The sequence below is a fragment of the Phalacrocorax aristotelis genome, chromosome 7, assembly GCF_949628215.1.
Source record: "Phalacrocorax aristotelis chromosome 7, bGulAri2.1, whole genome shotgun sequence".
In the NCBI taxonomy this organism is placed as follows: Eukaryota; Metazoa; Chordata; class Aves; order Suliformes; family Phalacrocoracidae; genus Phalacrocorax; species Phalacrocorax aristotelis.
Window position 1 is genome coordinate 31,463,184 of NC_134282.1, and position 27,461 is coordinate 31,490,644.

General features: G+C 55.2%; 1 protein-coding gene across 8 annotated transcripts; it reads right to left on the minus strand.

Annotated features, from left to right (window-relative positions):
• Window positions 1–1,978: 1,978 nt before the first annotated feature.
• SHF (Src homology 2 domain containing F) lies at window positions 1,979–26,335 on the minus strand. 8 transcript variants are annotated; one of them, XR_012661592.1, is made up of 9 exons: window positions 25,643–26,331; window positions 18,118–18,247; window positions 16,848–17,060; window positions 15,048–15,185; window positions 11,622–11,793; window positions 11,125–11,244; window positions 7,005–7,636; window positions 4,458–4,649; window positions 2,160–2,205 (listed from the first exon to the last, which is right to left on the minus strand). XR_012661592.1 is itself a non-coding variant. In XM_075099706.1 (8 exons), exons 1-8 carry the CDS (start codon window positions 26,108–26,110, stop codon window positions 2,109–2,111), a joined length of 1,389 nt encoding a protein of 462 aa, XP_074955807.1. In that variant the 5' UTR covers window positions 26,111–26,335; the 3' UTR covers window positions 1,979–2,108. The 8 variants fall into 8 exon arrangements, 3 of the variants coding, with proteins under 3 accessions (XP_074955807.1, XP_074955808.1, XP_074955809.1); XR_012661593.1 differs by having other exon boundaries at window positions 1,979–4,649; window positions 15,108–15,185; XR_012661591.1 differs by lacking the exon at window positions 4,458–4,649 and having other exon boundaries at window positions 1,979–2,205.
• Between the last annotated feature and the right edge of the window lie 1,126 nt (window positions 26,336–27,461).

Here is a 27,461-nt window from a genome sequence, read left to right on the forward strand (position 1 = left end):
CACCTGTCCCCAGTCCCCAGTCCTGGCACATACAGAGACCGCAGACAGACCAGCTGTACTGCTGAATGGATGATAGCAGAGCTGGGCAGGCACGAAACAGGGATGCCCCCACTTCCAGCACCACCATGAGAGACCCTGTCACATCCCTGCATCAATCCATGGGAGACAGATGCTCTCACTCCACGACCTGAGCAACCTGCAAGCGTGTCAAAATTATCACCCGCCACTGGGTGACCCAACCTTGCGTCCTGATGGGCGTTTGGCCTCGCTAACAGACAGCCATTTACTGCAGCTGCTAAGATGGGAATGAGATGTATGATGATAAAAGAAGAATCTTGCTGCTAATGACCCTGAGCAGGACCAGCCCAGCAGGTACAATTATCGCAGTGCTGATAAAGGGAGCAGCTGCTGCCAGCACGAATTACCATGCTGTTTGTGGCGCTGGCAGTGCCAAAGCCACAAAGCCTGGTGTTGCCATGAATGATGGACTTCCAGAGGGACACTCAGCTGAGCCCCTGCTCAGCAGTGTGGGGTCTGCGATGCAGAGGGGGCGGAGCAACAACCCTGTGCTTGCTCTCTTGCCTGCCCTGGTGTATAATGTGTTGCTTCCTTTGGGACTGGCTGAAAGTCAAACACAAGGTCAAGAACCCTCACCACATGGGTGATGCACTCTCCAGCCCTTCCTGGTCCCACCTGGACCACTTCCCCCAGCCCATGGCTTCTGGGAGCTCAGCCAGACGTCACAGCAGAGAGGGCAAGATGCATTTTAGCTCAGCCAGGGCTTGCCAGGGCAAGGAATGGGACACCCTGCCTCTCCCGTGCTTGCTTCACAGGTTGCTGTAGGTCCATCGGTGTGGGTCATGCCTTCCTCACCTTTCTTGGTGTAGGCCTGGATGGGCACATTCTACAACTTCTTTGAGTGACAACAGTCTCATCTGGACTGAATGGTCCCTTCTGCCCTCTGAAACATTTCTGGGGTCTCTGATAGCCCAGTTTTCCCCTTTTGCTCTCCCAAGCCAACAGGTCAGTAGAGGAAGCCATTGGGATCCCATAAACATCCCCTGAAAAGACCTCAGTTACTGGAGCTGCAATGTGGGGAGTGCCTGGGACTCTGCCTTAAATGGCATCCGGCAGGACACCAGGTCTTGCTGCCCACCACAGACACCCTCCATTACCTCTGGCAGGACTTTAACACCTAGTCACCACACAGCTCACAGTTTCCAGAGCAGGAGACGAGCCAGGACAGCCCAGGATAGTGGTGCCAAGCTGCATCTTAGCTCTTGTAAGACAGAAGAGGGGCAGAGCAGATGGGGGTAGAGGAGGCTTGGACAGCCTGTGTATGCAGAAGGAAAAGGGAATTAGGTGCAGCACAGAGCCCACAGTCTTTACCATAAATTACCAGCTAGAGCTGGGGGGTTGCTCAGAGGTTGGGACATGATGATAGTGCCTTGCACACATGCAGAAAGCACCACTGTGATGTGCCTGCCCAGGGGCTACAAGGCACATGCATGGGAAAGCAGCTAAAACATGTGCAATGAATTAGGATGTTGTGAGCACATGGAGGCCACACTACACTGCGTGAAGTGCCCACCCATTGCACACACAGTAAATCCGAGACTGCCGCATGCACAAGGAACAAATCAGGCAGACTGTTCCCCCTGGAGAGGGGCAGTGGCATGTGTAAGCAGTGACTGAAGGCTATCTACACAGAGGCAAAGAGATGCAACAACCTTCCCTGTAAATCAGGACACTCTGTGCATGGTCAGAGAGCACACTGAGCACAGGCATTAAAACCAGACGTGCTGTGAATTTGTGGAGAGGTAACACTTAATGTGTGCAGTAAATCAGAACACACTGTGCATGCGCAGAGAACCTGTAATGCTGCATACGGGCAGTAAATCACAGTGCACTGCACATACACAGCAAGGCTACTCCATACAGGAACAGTGAGAGAGGACACACATGCACAGAGAGCCCATCGGTCCCATGCAAGCACAGATCAGGACTTGCTGTGTGCTGCCATTTAATGGAGAAAAATTCAGCATGCATACATTTATCCTGGAAAATAAGAGAAAGACTTGTAGTTGTGCAGGTCATCAGGCTGAGCATTATGTGAAGGACAGAGAATTCCTGAGGCAGGACCACCAGATGAGGACACACTTTGAATGCATGAGATGAGGGTCAACCAGGAGGTGCTGCATGAGACTGGGGAGGAAAGGAGCAAGGTCACCTCACTGTGAAGGAAGGACCATATTTAGGATAACCTTGATGTGACTCAAACAGCAAACAAATGCAGCAAATGTGCCTCCTATGTCCAGAAAAGGGAAAAGAGGGATTAAAACACATGTACACTTTCATCCCCTTCTGAGCTTTTTTTTAAGGAAACCCAGATTCAAGAGAGGACGGCAAATGGAAACAGAATTTATCACAGATGCATTGTCTCAGTGTAATGTAATGATTTTTCTTTGATAATTAACTTAGACAAGGCGATGCAGGCATTTAGGCTGGTTAGATTTAAGGAAAGAGTTTGATTTGCCACCCAGTATGAACCAGTTTCCAATACTGGAAGTCAGGGGTATGGGTATGGATATAGCAGAGGAGGAACCAGCTAATCAAGTAAATGATAGATTGTATTAAAAAGGGTGTCTCTGAGCAAAGAGATGCTTCTAGCACTCTTCCTCTACCCTAGTATTGGGATGACCCCACTAATGTTAATAGCAAGCAGTGCAGGGCTGGGAGTGTGGAGTCATCATGCCTGGGATTCAGTCTTGGGAGGGACACAGCCACATCACCAGCAAGACACTGAGAATATCTCACCTGGGAGATCTGCCCGAGCATGCTGTTTTGGAGACGTGCCTCCAAAATTGTGCGAACAAAAGGAGAGAACTGCTCACAAGCGTAGACTGAAAATGAGGTGGAGGCAACAGGACCCAGGTATGGATGCTTTGGGACAATTTTCAAATAGGGTACCAGGAGCAAGTAACTGATTTGAGACGATGCTGGGCAAGCATACCAAAGGGACGGGGCAAGGGTGGTCTCTGCGTTAGGAACTGAAACTTGCCCCTTGTGTCAGACACATTAGTCTTTATGAGCAGATTTCAAAGGAGGCATTCAGTTGGGCCATGTGTGTGCCACATGCATGTGCATGCTATGTATGTGCTACACTGCACGCTTTGGTGGTAGCCTGCAGGGATCAGGAACAAATTTCTCTCCTTCGCTATAAACATTGGCAGCTGAGTTATTGGGTAATTTGATCCTTCTGCAGATTGCTGTGGTTGGAGACAGAATACAGGGCACTGTGTTTTCAGTGACATTCAAGCAACTTAGGCATCACTGCTAGGCCTGGGGTTTTAAACTAATCATTAGGCCTGGGCTTAAGGGAACTTCTCCAGGCCAGAGGGGTAAGGAGGGGGCATGGATGGTGGACCACACCCTACACTCATCTGAGGTTTTTACCCAGTCCCACAAGGATCAGTTACTCGTGATGCTCTCCAGCCTATGAGGTGTTCAGGAGCCCTGATGCCTTGTGCTGGGGTGGGCGATGAGGCTGATGTTGGGCTTGAATCTAACCCAAGTGCTTCATTTCCAGCAGGTGGGAGACATGAGGGACTATGACAAGAGTTCCAGCAAACACACCCCAGCTTCCAAGGAAGGCAAGCTCAAATTTTGCCCTGAATCAGCCTTTCACCCCTCTTGGTTGCCTTCCTCCTGCAAGACTATATCTTTTGGCCAGTGAAGTCCTGTGCAGGAGTAAGCGCAGCCCCAAGCTGGCCCACAACCACACGAAGCAGCACAGGGCTTGGGGGCCACGCCAGCTCAGCCCTGACAGCCATGCAAGAGTGTTCCCAGCAGTGCTAATCCAATTACGAAACAAACTTCCTTCATTCATTATCAGGGCCGGCAGCATGCTAAAACAGCTTGGCGATTATGGAGGGCTTAGCAAGGGACTAGAGATCAGGCTATGAATGACAGCTGTTTCACTTGCAGGAAAGAGGGACAGAGAACAGAGGATTGCTGGGACACGTGGACTGGGAATTGCTACGGACAAAGGTCTCTGATCAACCTTCATCTCCCAACAGGGTTAACCTCAAAACCACATCAGGTTGCTGAGGCCCTTGTTGGTCCTGGGGTTAGTACCCTCATGAATGGGGATCCCCCAGTCACCACTCTAGCTCTGTCATACAGCTGCCCCCCCTCTGATTTCCAAACAACACTCATTTCAGTCATGTGACAGCAAAAGGTAGCACTAAAATACCCTTGCAAGAGAGATTCAATCCAAATTTTCTGTGTACATCCTGATCAGCTCACATCACAGAGGATTCAATGCACCAGCCAGACCCAGAGTGGGTCTTCCAATACTTTCTGTGGGAATCTCAAAAATGAGACCTCCCCAGGTCCAAACAGGACCCAGGACCTGCTTGCATCTGCCCCATTTGAGATCACATCCATCCCCTGACCTGATGTCAAGGTTTGGGCTGGCTCTTTGCTATGGCTCTGCATCCTGCTCCTCCATCTTTCTTGTTGGACGTCCTCCAACACATGAGGGCCCACAAAGAGCTGGAGGCTCCATTGGGCTGGAGGTGTTTCCCTCAGGTTGCAGCGAATTTGCAGCCCTCTTCATTCATGGTGCCCAGTCCCTCCTGGTAATGCTATGAAGAGGGGGGAAAAAATGTATCTGTGTTTAGGGCAGTTCTGCTGCTCTCAGAAAAAAAAACCCTTCTTGACTCTGGTCAATGCTAACACTTGTTGGAGCAGGAGGGTAGACTAGAGGCCTCCTGAGGTCCTTTCCAACCTAAGTTATCATATGACTGTAGCCAGCAGGTCAAAGGAAGTGGTTATTTCCCTTTATTTGGCATTGGTGAGGCTGCATCTGGATACTGTGTCCATTTTGGACCCCAAGTACAAGGACAAAGTCCTGCAGAGGGTCATTAGGATGGTCATGGTTGGAGAACGTGCACAAGGAGATGCTTGAGGAGCTGGGCTTCTTCAGCCTAGAGGAGAGAGGGCTGAGGAAGGATGTAATTGCCACAAGAAGGATTGAGAGCTGCTTAGCAGCACTTGGACACAAAGCCCAGTTCCAGAGCAGTCCTGCTGGTCTGTGACTGTTTCTGGGGAGCTGGTGTGGTGCACACAGGTCTCACACCCCTTAGCACTCAGCAGGGATGCCCCTGAGATGGAGCCAGGCTGCTTGAGCAGGATCTCACCATAACACAGTGAGCTCACTGCTACAGCCAGCACTGGCTGCCAGCCAGTTTGCTCCCTGCCAGTTTCTAAAAAAAAAAAAAAAACCAAAATTAAATAAATTAAAAAAAAACCAACAAAAAAAACCCACAACAGAATATGTGGGGAGGCTCTCCTCTGCTTTCATTCCCTGGCTGCATGGACCCAAGAAGCCTCAGCTTTGCCAGCCACAGCCACAGAGAAGGCAGAGTATCCCCTAGGATACTCTGGATGTGCTGGAGCCGTCAGGGCACAGCAGGGCTGCTAAGGGCCCTTGAAACCTTTCAAATGCAGCAAGGGCACCTCAAGATGCAGATTTCTGCATCTCCAGGCCTTTCTGCAGGCTCTGGTATGGCACTGCTGGGAGAAAAACCCTCCAGCTGCAGTCAACTCTGTTCCCACTGGACAAGATGCCTCCCTGGGATGGAGAGAAGCAGCCAGGGAGTTGCCAGCAGCCAAGCAGGGCTGTAAGGAGACACCGGGTGCTCAATGAGCTCAAACTGCTGCCTTTTAAGGAGCGGCAGAGGCTGAGGCATCCTGGAACAAACCAACACAGTTTCTGCAGACTCCCAACTGCAGCCTGCACTCAGGGACCACACTGGCCATGCCTGATGGTCCCCACAGCAGCTCAAAGCCATACTGTGCAGCTGGGACAGCAATCTCCCAGCTACAGATTATGTCTGGAATACCCCAGAGCCCAGGATGGTAGAGCAGGGTTCCTGTTGTGGCTGCAGCGCTCACCCATGCAATGTCCACACAGTCCCATCAATAACCGCTTTGCCCAACAGCAAACCTGCAGGAGCAGCTACTTCCTGGGAGCAGGCAGTGGGGAGGATGGTGGTTTTTCACAAACCCTTCATCAAGCCACTGCTAACACATGCCACCAACTCCCCAAGCACTTTGCTCCACTGATGCAAAAGGTTTTGCTGGTCCAGCAGCGAATTTGCAGCTGCCATCCCCTCTGCTGAGCACACCAGAACACCTGGGGAGCAGGGGGGAAAAGGAACATGCTGCAGGGGAGTAACAGAGAGTCTGCGCTTAGCCTGAAGTATGGATAGAGGAAATGTACGTGCATGAGTACAGTTAGCAAGCAACATTAGGGACAAGGTTAAAAGGCAACGTATGCATTAAATGCTACAGAGCACCAGATGTAGCTTCAGCCAAATGAAGAGAAGGAGCAAGCTGGCCCAAAGACAAGGTGTCAGGAAGACAAAGAACAGGGCTGGAGTCACCCAGAGGAGGAGAACAAGAGGTCTGTGAAATTTAGGGATATTGCCTAAGATTTACAAGGGATGAAGGAAAACAAGGACACAAAAGATCCCTAAGAGCACTCCCTTCTCCAGGGAATAACAGGCAAGTCCAAAATCAGCTCATTGCTGCCCACAAAGGGTCCCAAAGACATAGCAAGGACATGACCACTGACATCCCCCAACCCATGTCTCAGACGAGTGAGCTAGCTGATCTGCTTGGGCACAGGTCTCAGTGTACACAAGAGCAAAGGGAAAATCAATTCACTTAGAGCTTTTGTGTAATAAAATCCCCCTCCCTGCCATTTTGCCACACTGATCCCCCACTCAATGTTGTGGGATGTGGGTGCACTGTCCACATGGAGCAGGAGGCGACCATGCACCGCTTTATTAGGCAGTGGTGCTGCATGCATGGCCAAGACCAGTAACTATTTACATTTGGCAAAGGATGGCAGTGAGTACCGAGCACCCGTGGGGGTGGGGGTCACTGCTGGCCTGGCCCCCTGCTCGCCCCCCGCCCCCCCCCAGCCTCCTCACCTGCGGGCACAGCCATTTTCTGTCCTGTAAGCAGAGCCAGACACCCTCATGGAGGCACCTCAGGCCTGTTAACAGATTATGTATCCCCCTTTTCCTACACATTGCCCCCTCCAGGCCTCTCCAAGGCCCCAGCTCCCGTCCTTGCATCCCAAGCTCTGCCTGGAGGCAGGCAAGGGCAGGGGGCAGCCAGTGAGCCCCTCTCAGCTCTTTGCATGAGGGAGCACCCTGGGGCCATCCCAGCAGGCAAACCAGCACACAGGAGCCCCTCTGAGAGAGCGGGATGAGGGGTCCAGCTGCAGCAATCCCCAACAGTGCCGTCCGTGCCCAGAGGGCTGCCCATGGGCTGCTGGTCCAGAGCCTGTCCTTGGCACGGTAGTGCTTGGCCCTGTGGACAGGCCAGTTTCGGGTGCATCCAGCCTCAAGCCTGGCTCCTGGTGGGTGAGGACTATAGGGTACGGATAGCCACTGGGTAAAGCAAGGACATGTGCTCAGCCCCCTTGATGGGCAACTTGCGGCTGGCATAGTGATGAATGATCTCTGGCACGCTGTCGAAGGGCGGGCTGTGCTGACCCAGCACGTACTTGTTCTCTTGGGTCCGGGACAGTTTCATGTGCATGAAGCCCTGGCTGCTCCTGCAAGGAGAGATTGAGGCAGGGTTACAGGTGTAGCTGGCCCCAGCATCCCATCAGCTCCTGCACCCCCCAAGACAAGCAGCCTGCCCCTACAGCTGAGGGGGACGCTGCTGGCTCCTGTCCCCAGCCTCAGCCCTGCCCGCACCATTGCAGCTCTTGGCTGACTCCAGACAAAGCCCACAGTGCAAGGGAGAGACATGGCTGGCCATGCTGCACTGTGTCCCCTGCAGGGAGCACAGCCACACAGTAGGGTATGAGTGGTCCATCCGGGGACAAGGACAATGCCCAAGGCTGGGGTGGGTGCGTGCAGGCAGGGAAGCAAGGGCACAGCCCAGGCAAGAGCAGCAGGGGCTCTCGCTGCAGGGTGACATAAGGGCAGCAGCTTTCACCCCTTGCAAGTGGCAAAACCCCTTTTGCAACCGCCATGTTCACACAGGAGGACCATGGCTTATGTATCCCCAGCCTCACTGGCAAAGCAGGATTTTGTCCTTCAGCCCGCAGCCCATTACCCCTCCCACACCAGCACTGCATACTCCATAAAACCCGCTCAGCATAGAGAGGCCATTTCCCGGCACAGCATGGGCACAGAGCCATGTGAGGCTGCACAGGCAGACCCTGCCACAAGCACTGATTCCAAGTGACGGGCTAATGGCCCTGTTGCTATTAATTTGCGTCTCCGAGGAGAGCCACAGCCTGTCTGCAGTGTCTGGAATGCACATTACAGCAAAATATTGATGACTTAAAAGCAGACAGGACCTCATCAGCAATGCTGAGCCCCTTCCAGCATTGCACAGGCCAGTCCCATCCCCCCAGCTGGAGATGGCGCCCATAATGGACAGCCTGTCTACATTAGCAGAATGGGTTTGCAATCCATTTAGCAGAGAGGCAGGGAGCTGACCGCCCCAAGGGAGGGCAGGGGGGAGAGCTGCAGCCCCCTGCCAGGGGCCAAGGAAAAGTGATAGCCAGCCGCATCCTGAGTCCCAGCAGTGGGGTGCAGGGAAGAGCTGTGGGGGCGGCACCATACATGGCACCCCATGAAGGTGCATGGGTTTATCCTGCACACAGTCGCACTGCTAACACACAGAGCTGCCCACAGGTGCTGCCTTTGGCGCTGCACCCTGTCTGCAGGCGGACCCAGCCCTTGCTTAGCACCAGCAGGGAGAGATGCACAGGACCCCAGTGCAGGATCAGTGCCAGTCCAGAGCCTTAGCACTGCCATACAGGTCGACAGAGGTGATGCTTGTTGTGTTTTGCCCAAATCACTCACTGGGGCTCTGTCACAAGCTGAGGGATGTAACTGAGACCAGAGCATCAGAGATATGCCCAAGGGAGCATGCTGCAAATCCAACAGCCTCACAGCCAGCAGCGGGGATGGGATGAGGACAAGGGGCAGGCACTGCTCCTGCCGAGCATCTTACAGACATGAGGAAGGACTCAAACCTTTGCAGCATAGCCTCAGCCACTCTAACAGAAGTGCAAGCCAGGAGGGACTCATTCCCCAAGCATTTCAGGCAACACTACAACCCTGCCCACAACAGGCAACCCCCGGGACTGCTAGCCTGAATCAGCCAGGACTGTCACAGCAGGGTTAAATCCTTCCGACTACTTGACGCCATATGGGTACAGCCACTCCTGCTGCTCTCATGTATATTTTTTTTTCCTTTAAAGCAGCACAGAGGGGCTTTAAGTCAGCACAAGAGCTCTCTTTCAGACCATCTCCTCAGCTGCACCTCCTTCTTCAAGGGAAAGAGTTAAAAAAAAAAAAAGACATATGCAGACAGTCACCTTACAGCTGTATAAAAAGCATCCCAGAGGATTTTCCTTGAAAACAGTCTACAGAGAAAGGCAACAGTGTAAAAATCATGCTCGCAAGGCTGCGGGCTCTCTGCAAGCATGGGCAGTGGACAGGCAATGCCTGAGCACCTCCTGGATGGGCTGCAGTCTTCTCTGGGGAGGTGGCACGCTGCCACAGGGCCACAGCCTAACCACACATTCCATTTGAGAAGAGGATTTGGCCATTTTTGCCATGAGGCTAAGGATGGGGAGTAAGAAGTAAGGAAAAAACCCCAAAGAAAAGGGTGACTAGCTTGTACAGAGGTGATGGAAGGGGGCACCCATGATGGCAAGGGAGGAAGGCCCATGCACAACCCCAATGCCACGTCCCAGGTTCTCCAACATACATGCTGACTAATGCCACCCACGAGGCGATGGCTGAGAGGACCTTTCGCAGCCTCAAATACAACCAGCAGAAGCTGTTGCTTCAAAATTGGTTGCAAGCCAGGGCAAGGAAAAAATATTGAGAAAATTAAAACATCAGTAAAAATTCTGAAGAAAAAAACGGAGCTTTTCTGGAAAGGCCTGTTGCCTGATCTGAAAGCTACAAGTGCAGAAGAAAGAGTATTTTCAGCTAAAGTTCTGCCCTGGTTTGGTGCTGAAGGCAGCAAAAAAGTGTAAAAAAAAAAAAAAAAAAAAAAAAGAGAGTGATGGAGTGGAGCAATCTAATTCACAACTGTGCCACTGGGAAATAAACAGGGGAGGCTGAAACCACCAGGGAGCAATGCAGGTACAGAGACCACCGGGGAAACAAAGTATATTGAGAAAAGCACAGGGATACGTGGCCTATTGTTGGGCAGAGATGACTAAAGTGCTCAGTAAATACTTTTTTCACATCTGCTGGGAACAGAGCTAATATACTTGTCCAGCAGGAGGGCAAGGAGGTATTTGCTAATCCATCATCATCTTCAGGACAGTAACAGCTTTGATTTCCCGGGTTTAGTCTGCCCCAAGAGTCCCAAAAAAGCTAGATAAGGAGCTATGGGCAGCTTCTCTCTGGCAGAACACATGCAGCGATGCTTCATGCAGTTTTGGCACTAAAGGAATCTGGAAAACTTGGGGAGAGTGCAAACATCCCCCACAAGAACCCAAGCAGAAACCAAGCCATGCTGTGGGGGTGAGGCATCCCCGCTGGGAAACCAAAGCAGCGTAATGCCCTCTGTACATCACGCTGAGCAAGGGCTTCAGTGGTTACAGGGCTGGAAAGGCAGGGATGGCTACCTGCGTTTCCATCAACAATGGGATCACACTAACTTTATTTTCCATGAAACTAAGCTACAAAAAAAAAAAAAAAAGGAAATAGTGTAACAAGAAGCCAGAGCTGGAAGTTGTAACCAGACACGTTTGAGTGAGCACATCATTTTATCCAACTGAGGGATTACTAAAACTCCCAAGGGTAGAGCAGCGTGTCTCTAGATCTACAAGCCTTCCCAAGATACTTTTGCCAGACACCAAACCAGAAGCCTGTGCCACACCGTGGAGAAGTGCAGACTTCATATTCCAGCTATTTCTGACCACCCCATGGTCATCTCAGTTACTCCATCGGCACAGGCACACATTCGCATGGGGCACCCACCCACAAGGGGTTACCCACAGCACTGGGTCACCTCTGCTGTGAGTCCGCAACCCCCCCAGCCCCACCCAGGCTCACTCACTTCAAGGAAAGGGAGAAGTCGTTCTTGCTGGTCTCGCTGTTGCGCACCAAGTAGCTGGCCTCCTTGCACAGCCTCAGCAGCGTCTCCGCATCCGTCCGGCTGATGGCCCCATGGTACCAGCTGCAGGCAAGAGAGGGACGGGCTGTGCCAGGCAGAGAGTGGACACCCCAGACAGGACTTTGCCCCATGGCAGCAGCAACACCAGCACCCCGGGCACCCCCCCAGGGACAGCAGCCATGTTCAAGGTCAGGGATGTGGGTGGCACCACCAGGGTTGGAGGGCAAGGGACAGAGCTCCTGCTGGGCAGCTTGCGGGGATGCAGAGGGTACATGGGGACACCATGACTGTGAGAAGGGCAGCAGGGACAAGCAGGCAAAAACACAGGGCCAGGGGAGAAGGAAAGAAGCTGGTCTGCCCCAGGGGTCCTCATGGCATGGCCACATGGATCCTGGAGCAGGTGGAAGGGTTGGGCAGCGCTTGGGGCAGGCAGGACTCACCACTGGCTCTCTAGGGGCAAGGCAGGGTCAATTCTCTCCCCAACAAAAGGGCCAGGCTCAGTGATGAGTGTCTTCGTGCTCTTGAGGCTGCTGGAGCCATGCCTGAGGGCAGCCCTGGCCTTCTCCTCCCTGCAGGGCGAGGTGCGGCTGTACCCCAGCCCCTCCGATGGACCTGCAAGACAGACACGTGTCACAGCTGACAGCAGAGACAGGTGGACAGGCTGGGCTCCCAGCTTTCCCCCCATGGGGGGAGCCCATAGAAAGAGCCACAGCATGTCACATCACATCACACTAGGTCCCCTCCCCCTTTACGCAAGGGCAGGGCAGCTCTTGGACTGCTGCTTACTGCAGTGTCTCAGGATAGACAGGTCGGGTCCTCACAGCACCTGAGCCCCTGGAAACATTTTCCAGGGAGGCTTCAAAAGCTCAGAGAGGTTTTGCTAATGCAACCAAAGATTCAGCAGTTGCGGCATAGAGTTAAGTGAGGAGCAGTAAGGAGAGGCTCTAAATCTTGGGGGGAGGGAATTAAATTGCATTAAATTTAAAAAAAAAAAAGAGGAGGGGGGAAATGGAGCTAAAGGGAACAGTCAGTTTGGAAATGGTGGACACATTTCTGCCAGCACAAGTAAACCTCCTGGGGTGAAAAAAATAATTCCCCAAGGTGAGAATGGGACATTTCAACTGCAAGGTGCCTCCCCGACACAACCGCCTGCCCAGCACCAGCCCAACCATGGCCCCCGCACACTGACAAAGACAGCAGCCTGGTACACGCTGCCCGGGGAGTGGCGGGGGATTAACCGAGACATGCTCCAGGGACCCAGCCTCCCGCCAACTATTATTTCCGTGCAGGATGATTTCAGCAATAACAATATTGTTTCTCCCACCTCCAGAGAGTTCATTATTGCTCCCCTGCAACACAAGCCCCCTCGCACAAATTACTTATCGATCCAACAGAGCTGCCTTGACGTGAGGCTCCCAGTGGCTGATGCCACGAAGGCACAGGCGCCCTGTGGAAGCACAAGCACCCTGCGGAGGCAGCCAGGTGCCGCAGCTCCCCTCACCCCCAGGACAAGCTGGACTTCCCCAGCTGGGCAGCCTCCCCTCCTCGCTGTGCTGGGGAGGCTGGTCCTGGCTCAGGCTCCTGCCCACTGCTGGCCACCAGGGCTCCAGGCAGGGACAAGACTTTCGGAGCACCCCCATCTCTGCAGGCAGCAAGGGCATGCTCCAGCATCCCCCCGGCCAGCCCCGGCAGCAAAGCAGAGCAATGCGAGGCCACACTGCTGCAGGGCAGAGGCAGAAAATACCCAGAGAGGGACATTTTTCTCTCTAGCAGGACATCCCCTAAGATAGCTATTTGAGAACAACCCTGTCTGGGCCCTGCACAGGCAAGCAGGTCTCCAGCCCCGCCCCAGCACTGAGAAGAAAGGAAGGCGGCCAAAAGGAAACCCAGCCAAAATCCTCTGCAGCTTAGCATGGCTTAAAACCCCCTGAGAAGGAGCTTGGGGAGGAGGTACCCAGCATTAGGGTTTGACAAGCCCTGCCTCTGCAGCAGTCTGGCTTTTCACTGGCCAGGCTTGCCCTTGTACATAATATCCAGGCTTCAATTTCAACTCATCACCTTAAAAAATTGGGGCTATCGTTAAAAAGCCAGACAACAAAACACCGAAGTGTTTGCTGGCGGCACAAAGTCATCATGTTAGAGGCTCAGAAGAAATGCACTGCACCTGTCAGAGAGAGGCAGAGGCATGTGCATGATTAAACAGGATATTAAAAACAAGCCCCTAGGAGTAAGAAGATATTCTTCAAGAAGTTCAAGTCGCCCCCAGACAGGGGAAGTAGAAAATGATATGAAAAGTCTGGCAAGATAAACTTAACACAACAAAGCAAGTCAGGAAAAAAAAAAAAGACGCTGTGTCGCTAAAACCAGGAAAAATGACAAACTGATGTGTTCATCAGGGGCAGGATGCATGTCAGAGCAACTGTGGGGATAATAAATGATGGGGGAAGAGAGGAGGCTGTGTAGCAAAAAAATTAATATTTCTTGACACCTGCATTCATTGTAGGAAGAGGATCAGGAAGTTTCTGCCTGCCAAGATGTTTCTTTTTCTGGACTGATCTCAGCCTTTAGAATCCCTATGAGTTTGGGATGGTACCCTGATGTGGCCCTGGCAGAGCAGCCACATTGCTCTGGGGTGCCCCTTTGATCAGCAACAAAATCAGCTGTCACATACAGCCTCATGCTCAAATCCAGCTGGGAGGCAGCAAAAGCCATGCTGTTGGATTTGGTTTGGTTTCGGTTTGTTGTTTGTTTTTTTTTTTAACAAAGCTCTGCAGGGATCTGGGTAAATGCAGATAAGGAAATCAGACATTTGCACCTGGCATGTCCCGGTGTCTACCAGGAGCAGCATTAGTGATGCACAGGCAGACGCAGCATGCCAGGGCGCAGCTGCCAGTTTGCAGAGAAAAAGTCACGTCTCGCAGATCCGTCCCAGTTCCCCGCAGGAGCAGCAGCACATGAATGAGACCAGTCCAGTCCTGAAAGCCTGGGTGGTTTTCAACAACCCCCCCACCTAATGCCCTTGGCAAAAACCTAATCCACGACAGCATAACAGCAAAGTCCTTAAAAATATTAATAATGGGTTAAAAGAGAAGCAGCAATATCTGGCTTTCATAAGCAAGACTGCTAGTGGAGTCCAAGGGGGATTTACACAGGGCCTCTGCCACTCGGCACACACAAAACGGACTTGACAACAAGGCAAACCTGAGATGACAAAGCATGCCTGGGAGATTTAGCTGTTCAGGATAGGAAAAACGAGAGCGAAGAATCCAGAGGGACCTCCTGCCACTGAGCAGTACGGTAATAAAATAGCGGAGGAAACAGAGCAGCACTAAATGACGAAGTGAGGCGCATGGGGGAAAAAAACAACCTCAGCCTCAGCAGCAGGATCTGAATTAGCTGCTACCACACCTGTAAGGGATCTGGGTATTAAGAGTCACAAGAAAACATCAGCTAAATGCTCAGAGCAGTTGTCAAGAAGACCATAAAAGCAGCCATCAATTGGGAATTTGGAGTCAAAGAGGAGAGAACAAAAGAGAAGGTAATATCTCTGCCACCAAATAATCCTCTGGTGCAGCTTGGCTGCTGCATGCAAAGAGGTGTTGTGGAGCTGGAGAAGATGCAGAAGAGGCAAGGACAAATGTCTGGTATCCAGCACAGGACAAGTAAATGAGCCAGGAGGAGCTGGGGGAAAGGTGGAGGAGGAGGATGGATGTCTGGCAGCGCCCACAGACAGCTGGAAGAGCCCTGCCAGGTCTGGACAAGCTCTGAGGCATCGCAGCATCCCGGCACCAGTGGGGCAGCAAGGCAGGGTCCAGCGAGCGCTGGCCACAGCCCCCCTGGACACCCCACTGTCACGCGAGACCCACCGTTGGCGTCTTCATAGCTGGGCTGGCCATGCTGCGGAGGGACGGAGGCACTGGACTCACCGTCCAGGGGGCTTTCACCGCTGTCGAGCTGTCCCACCGGTGGTGGCCATGGCAGGTCTTTAATGACCTTGATTTCAACTGGATGGGGGGGCAGGGAGGTGGCAGGGGTTAGGGGTGAGAGAAAGAGAAAAAGAAAGAAAGAAAGAAAGGGCTTAGAAAAAACCATCAGCAACACCAGGCCCATGGAGAAGGAGAGCAGTTGTGGGGGAAAGACCTGAGGACTAAATTCCCGGGAGCCCTATGCCACCATAACCATCTCATTCCCTCCCCAGCACGGAGGAGGAACAGGCCTGACGTGGGGCACATTCCCATAGGAAAGACCCTGCTCCTCCATCAGCTTTCCCAGCCGACCCTCTCTGGGGTGGGGGGGACCCTGCAATCACCCCTGTCCCACGTGCACATGAGACTGGGGAACCTTGGCCAAGCATCCCATTGCCATCTGTCCTGCCCGTGCATCTGTCACCCTGGGAGCTTCCCAGCCACCCCACAGGGTCCACATTCCCTGCCAGGCACCAGCAGGTTGCTGCTTTGTGCCAGTACTGGGTGCCCATCAGCAGGGCCCTTGCAGGCCCCCCAAGGGGGGAAAAGGGCCAGCAGAGAAAGCCCAGCATTGCAGAAGAGGAGAAACATCCTGCAAGCCACAGCAGGGCCTGCTCTGGCTCTGGAAGAAAACAGGCAGCAGATCCTAACGAGGGCCAGGGCACAGCAACCTGGCTCCATCAGGACTTGGAGCAAGCCTGAAGCACCCTGGGGTGCACCCATGTGCATCCACGTGCAAGCTAGGCCTGTGAACACGCCACTTCCACACAGAGACATCGAGCAAGGTGGCTCATTCACCAGGATCCAGAGCGCAGATCCCTCAGCTCAAACCCAGCCCGGCAGCGCACTGCATTTCATGACGGAGCCCAACAGACTGAATCCTCGGTAGCACATGCCACCAGTACTAGCCCCACACCTGGCTGAGTCCCAGCGGCACGAGCACAACCCCAGGCACAAGCAGACGCCACAGCATCGAGCCCAGGACACACATCTTCAGCTCACAGAGCCCAAACCCAAAAGGTGAACCACTCCCAAGCCCAAGTCTCCACATCTCTCTCTCCACCAGCATCCCTGCACAGCACCAGTAACTACTAGCTCAAGCACCTTGCGCACACTGGCTGCAGCGCAGACACACACTGCTGCAATTAAAATGCATCCCAGATAAGAGTGTGGCAATTAGCCAGCACCAGCGGAGGAGCCAGGGCTAATGCACAGCATGGATTTCCTCATTAACAAACACAAACACAATTGATCCCACAGCACAGATAAATAGGTCACGGGGCTGGACGATCACCTAGCCAAAGGCTCCTGGGGGAGCACCCAGCTCTCCTTCTGTCCTGAGGGAGAAGGGATCTGCTTGAGCCCAGAGCTGAGCCTCTCCCCTGCAGTTCGGGGGGGGCGGGGTCAGTTTGCACCAGAGACTGTGATCAGTAGAAGGGGAAGAGGCAACGAGATGGGCGCTGGACAGGCTGCCAAGGAAGCTTTATCCACCACTCCACCCAACCTGGCTCCCTGCTGAAGAGGAACAGCCTCTGCAAGTGCGTGAGTGCTCCCCAAGCCACGGAAATGCAGAGGCCAACACTACTGAACCCCAAAAGACAAAGGAACCTCAAGGACTCAGTTTCCCCCCTGCAAAACACAATGCAGCATCAGTTGCTTTATGGCTGCTATTCATCCTTTACAGCTGCCCCCATCACTCACCTGCAAAGGCTTTGGAGATGCGCTCCTTCTTCCACTCCCAGGGCTGGTCATACTCCTCTGGTGGCCGCTCATCATCCTCAGGCAGCCGGGACTGCCTGGGGCAAGCTGGGCGGTCACTGTCCATGTCCAGCCCACCAAGCACAGGCTCATAGGGTGTGTCGTAGAGGTGCAGCGGCCGCACAGGAGCCTCCCGTAAGCCCTTCTGGCGGATCTCTAGCCCAAGAAGAGGGAAAAGACCATGAGCTTTTTTGTCCAGCACAGCCCAACCATGGTCCCCAAAGCCCTGCTAGGCAACATCGGGTAGGGAGAATCAGCGATGGAGGAGAACCCCCCAAACCTGAGAAAGCACCTGCCAGAAGCAGGGGAACTGCTGGGCAGCCAGGTCCTGAGCAGTCACAGCACCAAGATGCCTTCTGCCCCACAGTATAACATCCCCACTCTCAGACGGCCCTGCAAAGCAGGATCCTTGGGGACACACCATCCCAGAGCCCGATTCCCTGCGAGCAGCAGGACTGGGTTTTCTTCCCTGGACACCCAGAGTGGCTAGTTTAAAAAAATGCCCTTCGCACCAGCAGTACAAAAGTCTTTCCCACAGACACAAGCAGCCTCTTCACCACTTGCTGATTTTTCCAAGAAATGAAACGATCTTGTCCAAAAAGCCGCATGAGCTTTCCAGAAACCACTCACTCCAGCAAAACCATGGGACTGTAAAGCAGAGCCAGAGCCTGGAGCACACAAGCCAGCGCTGCAACCCTGCGTGCACTGGAGTGGTAACAGCAATGCTTTCAGGAGTGCACACTCTCCCCTCACCTCCTTTGCAGCCATAAACAAGCCCACTGGGGACCCTACTGCTGCAGCAGACAACAGCATGCTCTGGCTCAGTCCTAACTGAATTAAACAGCTCCCACATCCATCTTAGCATTATGCCAGACGCATGCATCAAATGTCAGGTCTCTCCTGGCTCAGCCAAACAGGTACACACTGTGGTCCTGGGGGACAGCACTGCAGGCAGAAATATCAAGGGGCCTTTATTGCTTGGGTGGCCTTTGCAAGTGCTCTGGCTACAGCAAGCCCATTGCACACGGCTAAAACTGTGAAAATTTGCCTGCAAAAGCAGCGTGCACCACCACAGCGATTGCCCAGGTTTGCCCTGTCTGGAAGACCCAATGCCACCACAGACTGCAAGGAACAGAGTACAATGGCCACCAAATTCACACAGCAGGCATCAGAGGCACAAAGAGTGGTCTTTGCACAGAGCCTTCCACTTTACCAGCCATCATCTTCTGGGCTTCATATGGCTCCATGTATCCATCATTCTCCATCACCTTCTCCAGCCCTGCCTGGCTACCAGCCACCTGCGCCGCATCGAAGGGATCTGCGTAGTCCTCCAAGACAGCCAGCTGGAAGAGGGGAAGGGTAGGAGAAGGGTTAGGGTACTCCCTGCTTTTTTGGGGGAGGTCAGGGACCAGTTGAAGACCCTTGAAACCTCACCATGAGCTCTGCTAGTGGCAGCCAGAGTGGCAGCCGGGACCCCAAGCCCGCATCATGGCAGCCCTGTAGAGCAGGTGCTAGCAGCCGGCGGCTTTCCAGGCACCGGCACTCAGCTGTGGAAATGCTCCAGCCTTTGTCCCGAAAGCTGGGACAGAGCCAAGCAGAGCAGAAGGCAGCCTGGCTGCCTCCCTTACCATCAGCTTGGCACTGCCTGCGCAGACACCCGGGCAAGGCCTCCAGCCATGGTGCAGGGCTGCCGGCAGTGTCACCCCCTCCCATCGCACCCAGATGCTCTCCCTGCATGCGGCCACATTTCCTCACCCAAGGTAGAGAAGGGGCACAGATCTTAGTACAAGAGTGTCAGCTGACACTGGCACAACTGGGAACTCACTGGTTATTTTCCAGGGCTCCCGCAGGCTCATTTGAAGACATTCTTAAAAGGGCTGCAAACAGCCTACAGCTTCTTCTCCCCTCCCTCCCAGGCCCCTGCAACATCCCAACTCATGTCCCAAGTAACACAAGACAGGCTCCTCCATACTATCAGAAGTCACTGGGAAGCAGGACCAGGAGCGTCTCAAGTGCCATGTCACAGGGACATCACAAAAAGCCCAAGGTTTACCTTTACTAGCAAAAAGGAAACAATCCTGCAGTAGGATATGGGGTGTGTCCCAGAGCTTGATCCCCTCCAGCGCTGGAGCCACACGTCTGCTCCAGCACCCCATCACATGATGCCACAGCCTCTGGCAAGCCTGAAGCTGTACACACCACCTCCAGCCCAAAAGCCTGGTCCCAAAATGGGGCCAGGAAATATTTCCAGCAGGGCCCGAGTGCACCCAAGCACCTTTGCCAGGGTCTGCTCACCCACCAGGATGCAAACCCTAGGCTGGACCATCCAGTAATATGGGTTTTGTCACCACAACGCGAGCTACACAGCGCTCCTAAAGCAAGCACCAAAAAGCCTGAGCACGGTGTGGCGGCTGCCTAATTCCACTCGGCATCAGGCTCTGTCCTCACTGCCATGCTGTCCCTCCTCCTGGCCAGCCTTGGAGACCAGGGCCACTCGCGCATTCCTCTCCAGCTCCCATAATCAGCTTAAAACAAAACACTTCTTCCTCCTTCCTGTGTAAAACGGCCCGACAATAGCCTTGAGCACCAAAACCCAGCAGGAAAAGGGAACAGGAACTGGAGCTGTAAACACCTTCACACAGCCCTGAGCCTTCACATCCCTCCAAGCTGCAGGAGTATCGCAGCTCCCTGTACCCCAGCTCACTGCATCCTCCGTAAATGTCTCAGCTCCACGCTCCCTGGGGTGGCCAATGCAGTGGGGAGCTGAGGCAGCTCTCCAAGCCTGGCCCCTCCATACTGGGGCATGAGCGAGCAGCAGAACATCATCCCCAGAGCCAACCCTGCCAGCCACAGGCCTTGCAGCCACCCCAGGCAAGTGCAAAGAGGGTTCAAACATGGGAGCAAGCAGACGCTTTCACCCCTCTGCAAGGCAGCAGCAGGACAGATGGCTGCTCAGGGTATCGGCCTCTGCCAGATGAGAGAAAAAGCAAAACGTCCCGCTGGCTCTGCAGGCAGGGCCCGGTGCCAGCAAGCCAGGATGGGGCTGCAGGAACAGCCAGCCCCTGGCTCTGCCTTGGAAGACAGGAAATCTGCTCTCACCTCCATTATCTGAGGAAGACACAGCATTGCTCATCCCCTGACAGACACCAGGAACACCAAGGGGCAATGCTGAGCCCAGGGGGCTGCAGCCCTTTGGTTGCCACCACTGGGGCGAAATCCCCCAGGGAAATCTAAGTTACTGGTGACTTTTGCAGCTGCTTGGTCGCTGGCGCCTGACCTAACACCTGTGGGGTGGGGGAAGATGAGCGACAGTGACTGCAAATTCACTGTGGGAAGCCCCTCTGTTTTCTAAAGACCCTTTTCTCCAAGGCAAAGACAGGTTCAGCCTCCAGCAGGCGGGTGCTTCCCACCCTCTGTCTGCGAGATCCCGAGGGCAGATCAGCGCCCACCACTCCAAAGAGCTGGGAGATCCTGTGGGCTGCTTTGGATTGGGCTTTTGCAGGCAAAAGCCTGCAAAGAAGCTTTTGCTCTGCCGCAACTGACATCTGCAGAGCACAGCCCCACACCAGCAACAGCTCATTCGCACATGTGCTAGTGCCAAGGGAGGCGCAAGCACGCAGGCAGGCATCCCGACATGCACAAATGCACAGGCTTGAAGTGCAAGCAGCTGCAAGACAGGTGGATGGGCAGTGCCATGCCCAGTGCTCACCTTTTGCGAAGAGCTCTCACAGCTCCACATGTGCTGCAGGGCTGGGAAACACGGTTTGCTGACCTTCCTGGCCTGCTCATTCCTCCTGCCCCAAGCCCAACCTGCCCACATTCAAACCTGCCATGAACTCTATTTCCTAGATGCATTCTGCTAGATAGACGTAGACCCAGCTTGCTGCTGGTGACAGCCCTGGATCCCCCCTCTCCCACCCCATAAACACAGAGCAGCTTCAGACAAGACAGGGCACCAGCACAGCAGCTCAGCAGCTGAGAGGCTTCTCCACAAGCGGTGATTGTGCTTCCCAACCAGAGGAAAGCCCCCTCTGTATTTCCTCAGTGTCTGGGTCTATCTTCCTAGGGAGGGAGGGTCACATGAGCCCCAGCAAGCTCACAGGGCGGCCCCCACTCAGTTGCTCCAGCTCCAGGTCTAGAAAGCAGAGGATGGTTGAGAATCCCAACACATCTCTGCTGAGAGCCCTAAAACTGGGTATTTTGCTTGCAGGGAGTTGCAGAGGTGCTCAGCAGCAGTTAGATGGGATCTGCTGGGCTTAGCTCAGACCCAGAGCAAATGGCTCAGACCAATGGCTCCCTGGGTATGGTGGGGTTTTGCCATACCAGCTTTAATCCTCAAGGATGACTCTCCGTAGGAGCTGAGCCTCCCCACCACACAGTGCCAAGAACGTAAACCCATTTCTTTTTTAAATGGTCAGATATTACAGTGGAGAGCAATGCAAAAGTTGGGAAGGGAACTCCTAACTGTCTCCAGGAATACTGCAACCTCAGGATGCACAATAAAGCAAGTGAGAGCCTGAGCCCCAAGGCTGGAGAGGCTGGAGGCTTCAGGCAGTACCAGGAACGGGGCAGGGCTCTTAGAGGGCAAACAGCGGGGATCACGCAATTACCAATTGCATCCTAATGCCCTTGCACATGGGGCCGAATTAAAGTTGCCTGGGAAACTGCATCTCTGACAATTCCTAATCCAAGCGCTGGATTTTGCAAGCTGTGTGGGGCTCTCTGCGGCAGCCGCGGTGCATGAGGCGCTGCCCCAGCGGAGGAGGGGGCTGAAGCCACAGGCAGGGCAGCTCCCAGCGGTGCCTCAGACCTGCCCCACTCCAGTCAAAGGCCAGGCATACCATGCTTTGCTCACCTCCCATGTCACAGAGGAAGCTGCTCACTGCCTGGCCGATCCCAGCACACCGCTCACACACAGCACAAGCTTGGCTAGATTTGAAATAATTTGGGTGCAAAGCACACGCCTGACATGCAAAGCCACCAACCCCAGACAGCTCTTGGTGCAGAGTAGCCAGGCACCACCAGCACTTGAATGCACGTCCTCTCTGTGCACGCGAGTGTTTTTCACGCATTTGTCTGCTGTGGCAGTGCACACCCAGGTCCCTGCTGCAGTACCAAGGCTGCTCTTGCCCTATTATTTATGTCCACTGTAAGAAAAAAAAAGAAAACCAAAAGAAAATTAAGGCAAAGGGACAGATCATCACCGGGTTCTCACAGTGAAACAGTTTTTATGCTGCCCACCAGGGACAGACAGTGGCTCTTCAAGGGAGTTCACAGTTGAGACACAGAGATCCCAAGGCAGAGCAGGGGCTCTGCACCCCATCTTGCCTACAGACATCCCACCTGCCACCACATTTTGCCACAACATGGTGCTCCACTCTACAGAGAGGTTCTGAGAGGACACCTGGGGAGATCCTTTACTTTATAAACAAGTTTCTTGCCCTGGAGATAAAGCGTGTTTGGGGTCCCCCACAGGAGATTGCTGGGTTTCATGCTGGAGCAACTCTGAGTTACAACCAAACTTACTTTGTTCTTTCTGTCAGGTGAAAATTTCCTCAGTTTTACCCATCTTGCAGCTTGGCTTTCAGTGGACACCAAAGCCAAACCCAAAAGCAAATCAAGTGCTGGCCTTCCAAAAAGGGTCCAGCCCCCTGCCCTAGGGAAATGGCTGGGCCAGACAGTGAACCCACAGCTGCACCTTTGCCACAGGAGGCGGGAGTGTGGGGCAGACAGCACAGCATTGCACAGGATGACTCAGTTCGGGGAGGCTCTCACAGGAAAGACACACGCCCAAGAGCTTCCTGGCTGGTGTTCCCACACCCCACGGCACTGACCCTGCACTCCCAGCAAACACCAGCGGCTGGTTCCAGCAGGCATGAGGCAAAGCCATCCCCAGACAGATGCCCAACCTCATCCCCAAGCACACTGTGCCCTGGGTGTAGGCGTCCCCAAGCAGGGAGGTCCCTCACCAAATCTCTCCACTGCATCCTTGTGGCATTGCTCCTCACGCCTAATCCAAACATGGCAAAGAAGACACCTCTGGGGTATCTGCCTCACTCAGGCAAGCCATACAGGGCCAGTCTGTTGTCCACTGCTGTAGGGAAAGGACTGCCCAGACCAAGCAGATGAAGGAGGACCTGTGCTGGTCCCCACCATGTCCAGCAAGCATTTGTAATGGAGCAGGAGCCACTGCAGAGCTCACTCTAAGCACATCCCCACAAGATGCTGCAGATCCCATGAGAGGCAGAAAGGTGGGACAACTCATGCTATGATGGCAGAGCATCACATGGCCCAGGCAGGAGGGACACCATTACAAAGATGCTCCTGCCCATCTTCAGTTCTCCAGAACAGTCAGGACAGCTACAGCAGGCACTGGGCTCCCAGGGAACATGGTCAGTCCCCCAACCTCAACACAGCGCCTGTATAGCAAACCACACAGCCTCAGCCAAACCACACAACCAGGAACTGATGGCTGCTCCTTCCACTTCTGTCCATCCTCATCCTCCCTGTTCTGCACATTTTATTAGTGTTTTTCACTGTCAATCATTAGCAAAAACCCTCTCTGCTCCAGCAGCCTTGCCTGTACCTAGAACTGTACTTCTCCCTTCATCTTCAGCATCACCACAACTCAAGGCCCACACCCATGGGCTTTCTGAAGTCCCAGTCTCTGCAGCAAGTAGGGAACACCTGCTCTTCCTAAGCCCACCACCTCTTCCTAAGCATGGAAGCACTGAACCCCCACTCCCTCCCACAACTATCATCTTGGCTTGAAGAGCTCAGCAGTCTCCAGCCTCGCCCTGGCATGCTTTCCTTGCTCCAGGACATCTTGACATTGTCACCAAGAACAAGAGCCACAAGCATCAGCAACCCCCCAGCAGGTACCTCCATCCTCCTGGACCACCTCCAGAAAGGACTACCGCAACCTTGCAGCAAGCAGGGAACCCTCCCACTACTCAGCCGAACGTCAAGACCAGCAGATGGGAGCTGCAAAGGGTGCTCAAGCCCAAAACAGACACTCCATGTGGCAGACATTCCCTGGCTCCTCCAGGGGAACCCTTTTAATAGACTGTTGCATGCACTATCAAATATTCCCACCTTATCCCCAGCTTCAGCCAGCCTCCAGAGCTCTGCCTGTGTCCATCATGTATTGGAACCCTAAAGAATTAGAAACCTCCTCCCCACAGAGGCATGCAGGAGACCAGGAGATAATCTAATCACCGTCGATCTTGGATAAGATGAAGGGTCGTCTTCAGCCTCTTGCTGTTAGCAGGGTTTCCCCAAATGTATCCCAGCTTTTGGCTCTTCTCTAAACTTCCAGGCTTCTCCCCAGCCATCGGATGCCCTTGGCTGTACCTGTTGGCAGTCCCCGCTTCCCGCAGCTCCTGCTTAGCCCTATGCACATCTCAGACCAAATCCTTCCTACAACCACTACCCACTGCTGGTCCCTCTGATTCCACAGTTCTGGAAGAAAAACCATCCAGCCTGCCTCAGCAAACCGCATCACCGCAATGGCACCTCCGGTCCCCGCTGCCAGTGCCCTCCTCCTCCTCTGCTGCCTGCAGCAGCAAACGTACAGGACCCTAGCTCAAAAGGGGGTTCATGCAAGGCCCCTCCAGAAACCTCCTGGAAGCAATTAGTCAGTACGAGCAACTTTCCAAGATCCAACAGCAACAAGTTTTTCTGTCTGCTTAAAATATTCCCAAGCAGGTTTTGCCCAGCGCTTGTTTTGTCGTGCCGCGTGGGAATGCCAGGACCACTGATGGGATCATTGTATCCACCATTCCCTCCGCCACCCAGATCTGCAATCCCATTGAATAAGCTTGACAAGCCCCATCTTGCAGGCAGCAGCACTGGCGGGCACTAATTACCCCTCCTGCTTTCATTTGCGCACTCACCACACCAGCCTCTCCGCAAAGAAGCCTGGCACCGATGCCCACAGCCCTGGTGGGTTTATTCCTCTACCAGGTCCTTGTGTCGCTCAGAGACCATCTCCCCACGGGGCGCTTCACCCCGGCTCCTGCCTCTCACCGAGGACGTTTCTTGCCTCCTTTCTGGCACCAGCAGCACCAGGCTCCGCTCTCATCCCCAAAGAAGCAGGCTGGGAGATGGCAGACAAAGAGGCCCCGGGTCTCCCTGACAAAGCAGCACGGCAGCTCAAGGGAGCCCGTCCGCCACCACTGGCACTGGCAGGCCCTGGCAAGTGGGCAGTGGGAGATCCACACCACCAGGTGCAGGGTGGAAAGAAGCCCGGGGCTGCTGGCCCCAGCCTCAGAGGCCACCAGAGACAGTCCTGTGCCATGGTGGGGCCTTCCCGGGCTGGAAGGTCTTCACCTCTATAGAGCACCAAGCACTTGGCTGTAAAGAAACGGCAAAAAGGGAAGGGTAAAGGTTGCCGGCAGGCCCTGCGCTCTCACACTTCGGCAAGAGACACTTCCTGCTGGGGATTATACCTGCCTCCCGCGGGAGCTGGACGAGAAGCCGGAGCCGCCCCTGCAGCTGACGTGTGCTCGGCATGTCGGTGCTGCACGGGGGCACGCAAAGTGGGAGACCCCGCGGAGCCTGGCCCCAGCAAGCCCTCGGTTACCGGGCTCCGCCTGTCCCAAGGGTCCCGACCCTGCTCCCGGCAGTGGGCAACGAGGGGCCGGCGGGGCAACCCAGAGCAGCCCCACCACCACCACCGCCGCCACCCTGGCCGTGGGGCTGGGGCACCCCGGGGGTGCCTGTGCCGGGCCACTCACCTCCTGAGGTGGCTCGTCGGGCGGCTCGGGGCCAGCCGGGGGCGAGCTGGGGGTGGCGGGTGTCAGCGGCGGCGGCGGAGGACTGACGGGCACCTTCTCCATTGCTTCCACCTTGATGAGCCGGTGCTTGGGCGAGACGTACCGGGGCCCGTCGGGGGCGGCGGGCGGCGGCGCCCCGCTGTAGGGGTCCTCGAAGTCGCGCTCCTTCTGCAGCCGGTATGCCGCCACGATGTCGGGCTGGGCGGCGGCCAGCGGCTCGGCGGCGCCCCCGGGCGGCGGGGGTGGCTGCGGCGGCGGCCCGGCGCGGTAGTCGGGCTTGGGCGGCGCGGGGGGAGCGGGTTTGCCGCTGCGGAAGCCCAGGTGCTCCCGAAGCCAGCGGGCCATGGTGCCCACACACTGCGGGGCCCCGCCGGCCCCCGCCCCGCCGCCGCCGCGCTCCGAGCCGGCCGCCGCTCCGCTCAGCAGCATCGGCGCCGGCGGACTGAGCGCGGCGGCGGAGCCCGGGCCGGGGGGAGAACGGGGGAGGCGGCCAGTGCCACCTGCCGGAGCCGCCGCGCCGGCTGCTCCGAGCGGGGCTTCCACAATACACACACACACCCCCGCAGCCCCTGTTCCGCCCGCCCCGGTTCCCTGGACCCGCTCCCCACAGCACAGCACGGCCTCCCCGCCGCCCGGCCTGCCCCGGCTCGGCCCTCCTCCCCCGGGGCCCGCCCCGCTCCCTCGCCGCCCGGCCCACCTTCCGCCGCGCCCGGCCCGGCCTTCCTCGGCGCTCCGGGCCGCCGCCCCCCGCCCTCCAGGCTGGCTCTTGGCTCCCTGTCAGCGGCCCCGTGTCCCGCTCCGGCCCCGGGGGAGACTCGCCCCCCGCAGGAATCCCCGCCGCCCCGTCCCTCTCCCTGTGGAGCCTGGAGACGTGGGCCTCGTCCAGCCCTGGCAGCTGCTGCCGCTGCCCGTTTCCCCGAAGAATAACCCGGCTCTGGAAGCGGAGGAAAGGTGCCTGCGGTGGCACCGGGGGAAGGGCTACTGGGGAGGCTGCTAACAAGAATGGGGCAATAAAGGGTCCGTCAGTGGCAAAGCCAGGAGGTGTTCATGGAACCAGACCCCATGTAGGACCTGCAGAGCAGATGAGGCTGGGGAGAGTCACTGAAACACCAGGCTGGCACCATGGACCCCCACAAGAAACACCACGGGACCAAGGTGAGAAGCCAAGGGAAGGCATTCAGGAAGAAAGCTGAGCCAAGGCCAGATGTGCAAGGGCATCAGGCAAGCATGCAGAGCCCCAGGACACGTGGGGCCAGGACATGGGCTGGAGGACGTGCCCTTGGGTACAGCCCAGGCAGGGCTGGATTTGCTGGTCAGAGGCCAGCGGTGACAAGCGTGCAGAGCAGGGAAGCGGTGTTAGGAGTGGTGTGTCAGAACGTGGCAGTGCCTACGCTGCTGTCACAGTGGATAACAGCACACTTAAACATGTTCTGACTGTTACCCCTGCACACATGTCTATCACCAGCTATCATCACCCCTGCTCACCCACCATCCAAGACCGACTGTTTCACCGTGCTCTCCTAACCCTCAGCAGCCACTGTGCACAGCCCTGTCACCAGACCTACACTCCTGAATCCTCCAGACCCCTTCCTATGCATGCACCATTCACCCAAACCCACTCCTAGCCATGTTCACAGGCTGAATCCCTCAAGGCCATGGTCAACTGTGCCTGAGAGGGAAGGGGGACAGAGGCATCATGCTCCAAAAGCAGGACCACTGCAGAGTGGGAGCCATGCAGAGACATGCAGTGAGGGGGAGAGATGCCATGGTGTGGTCCTGC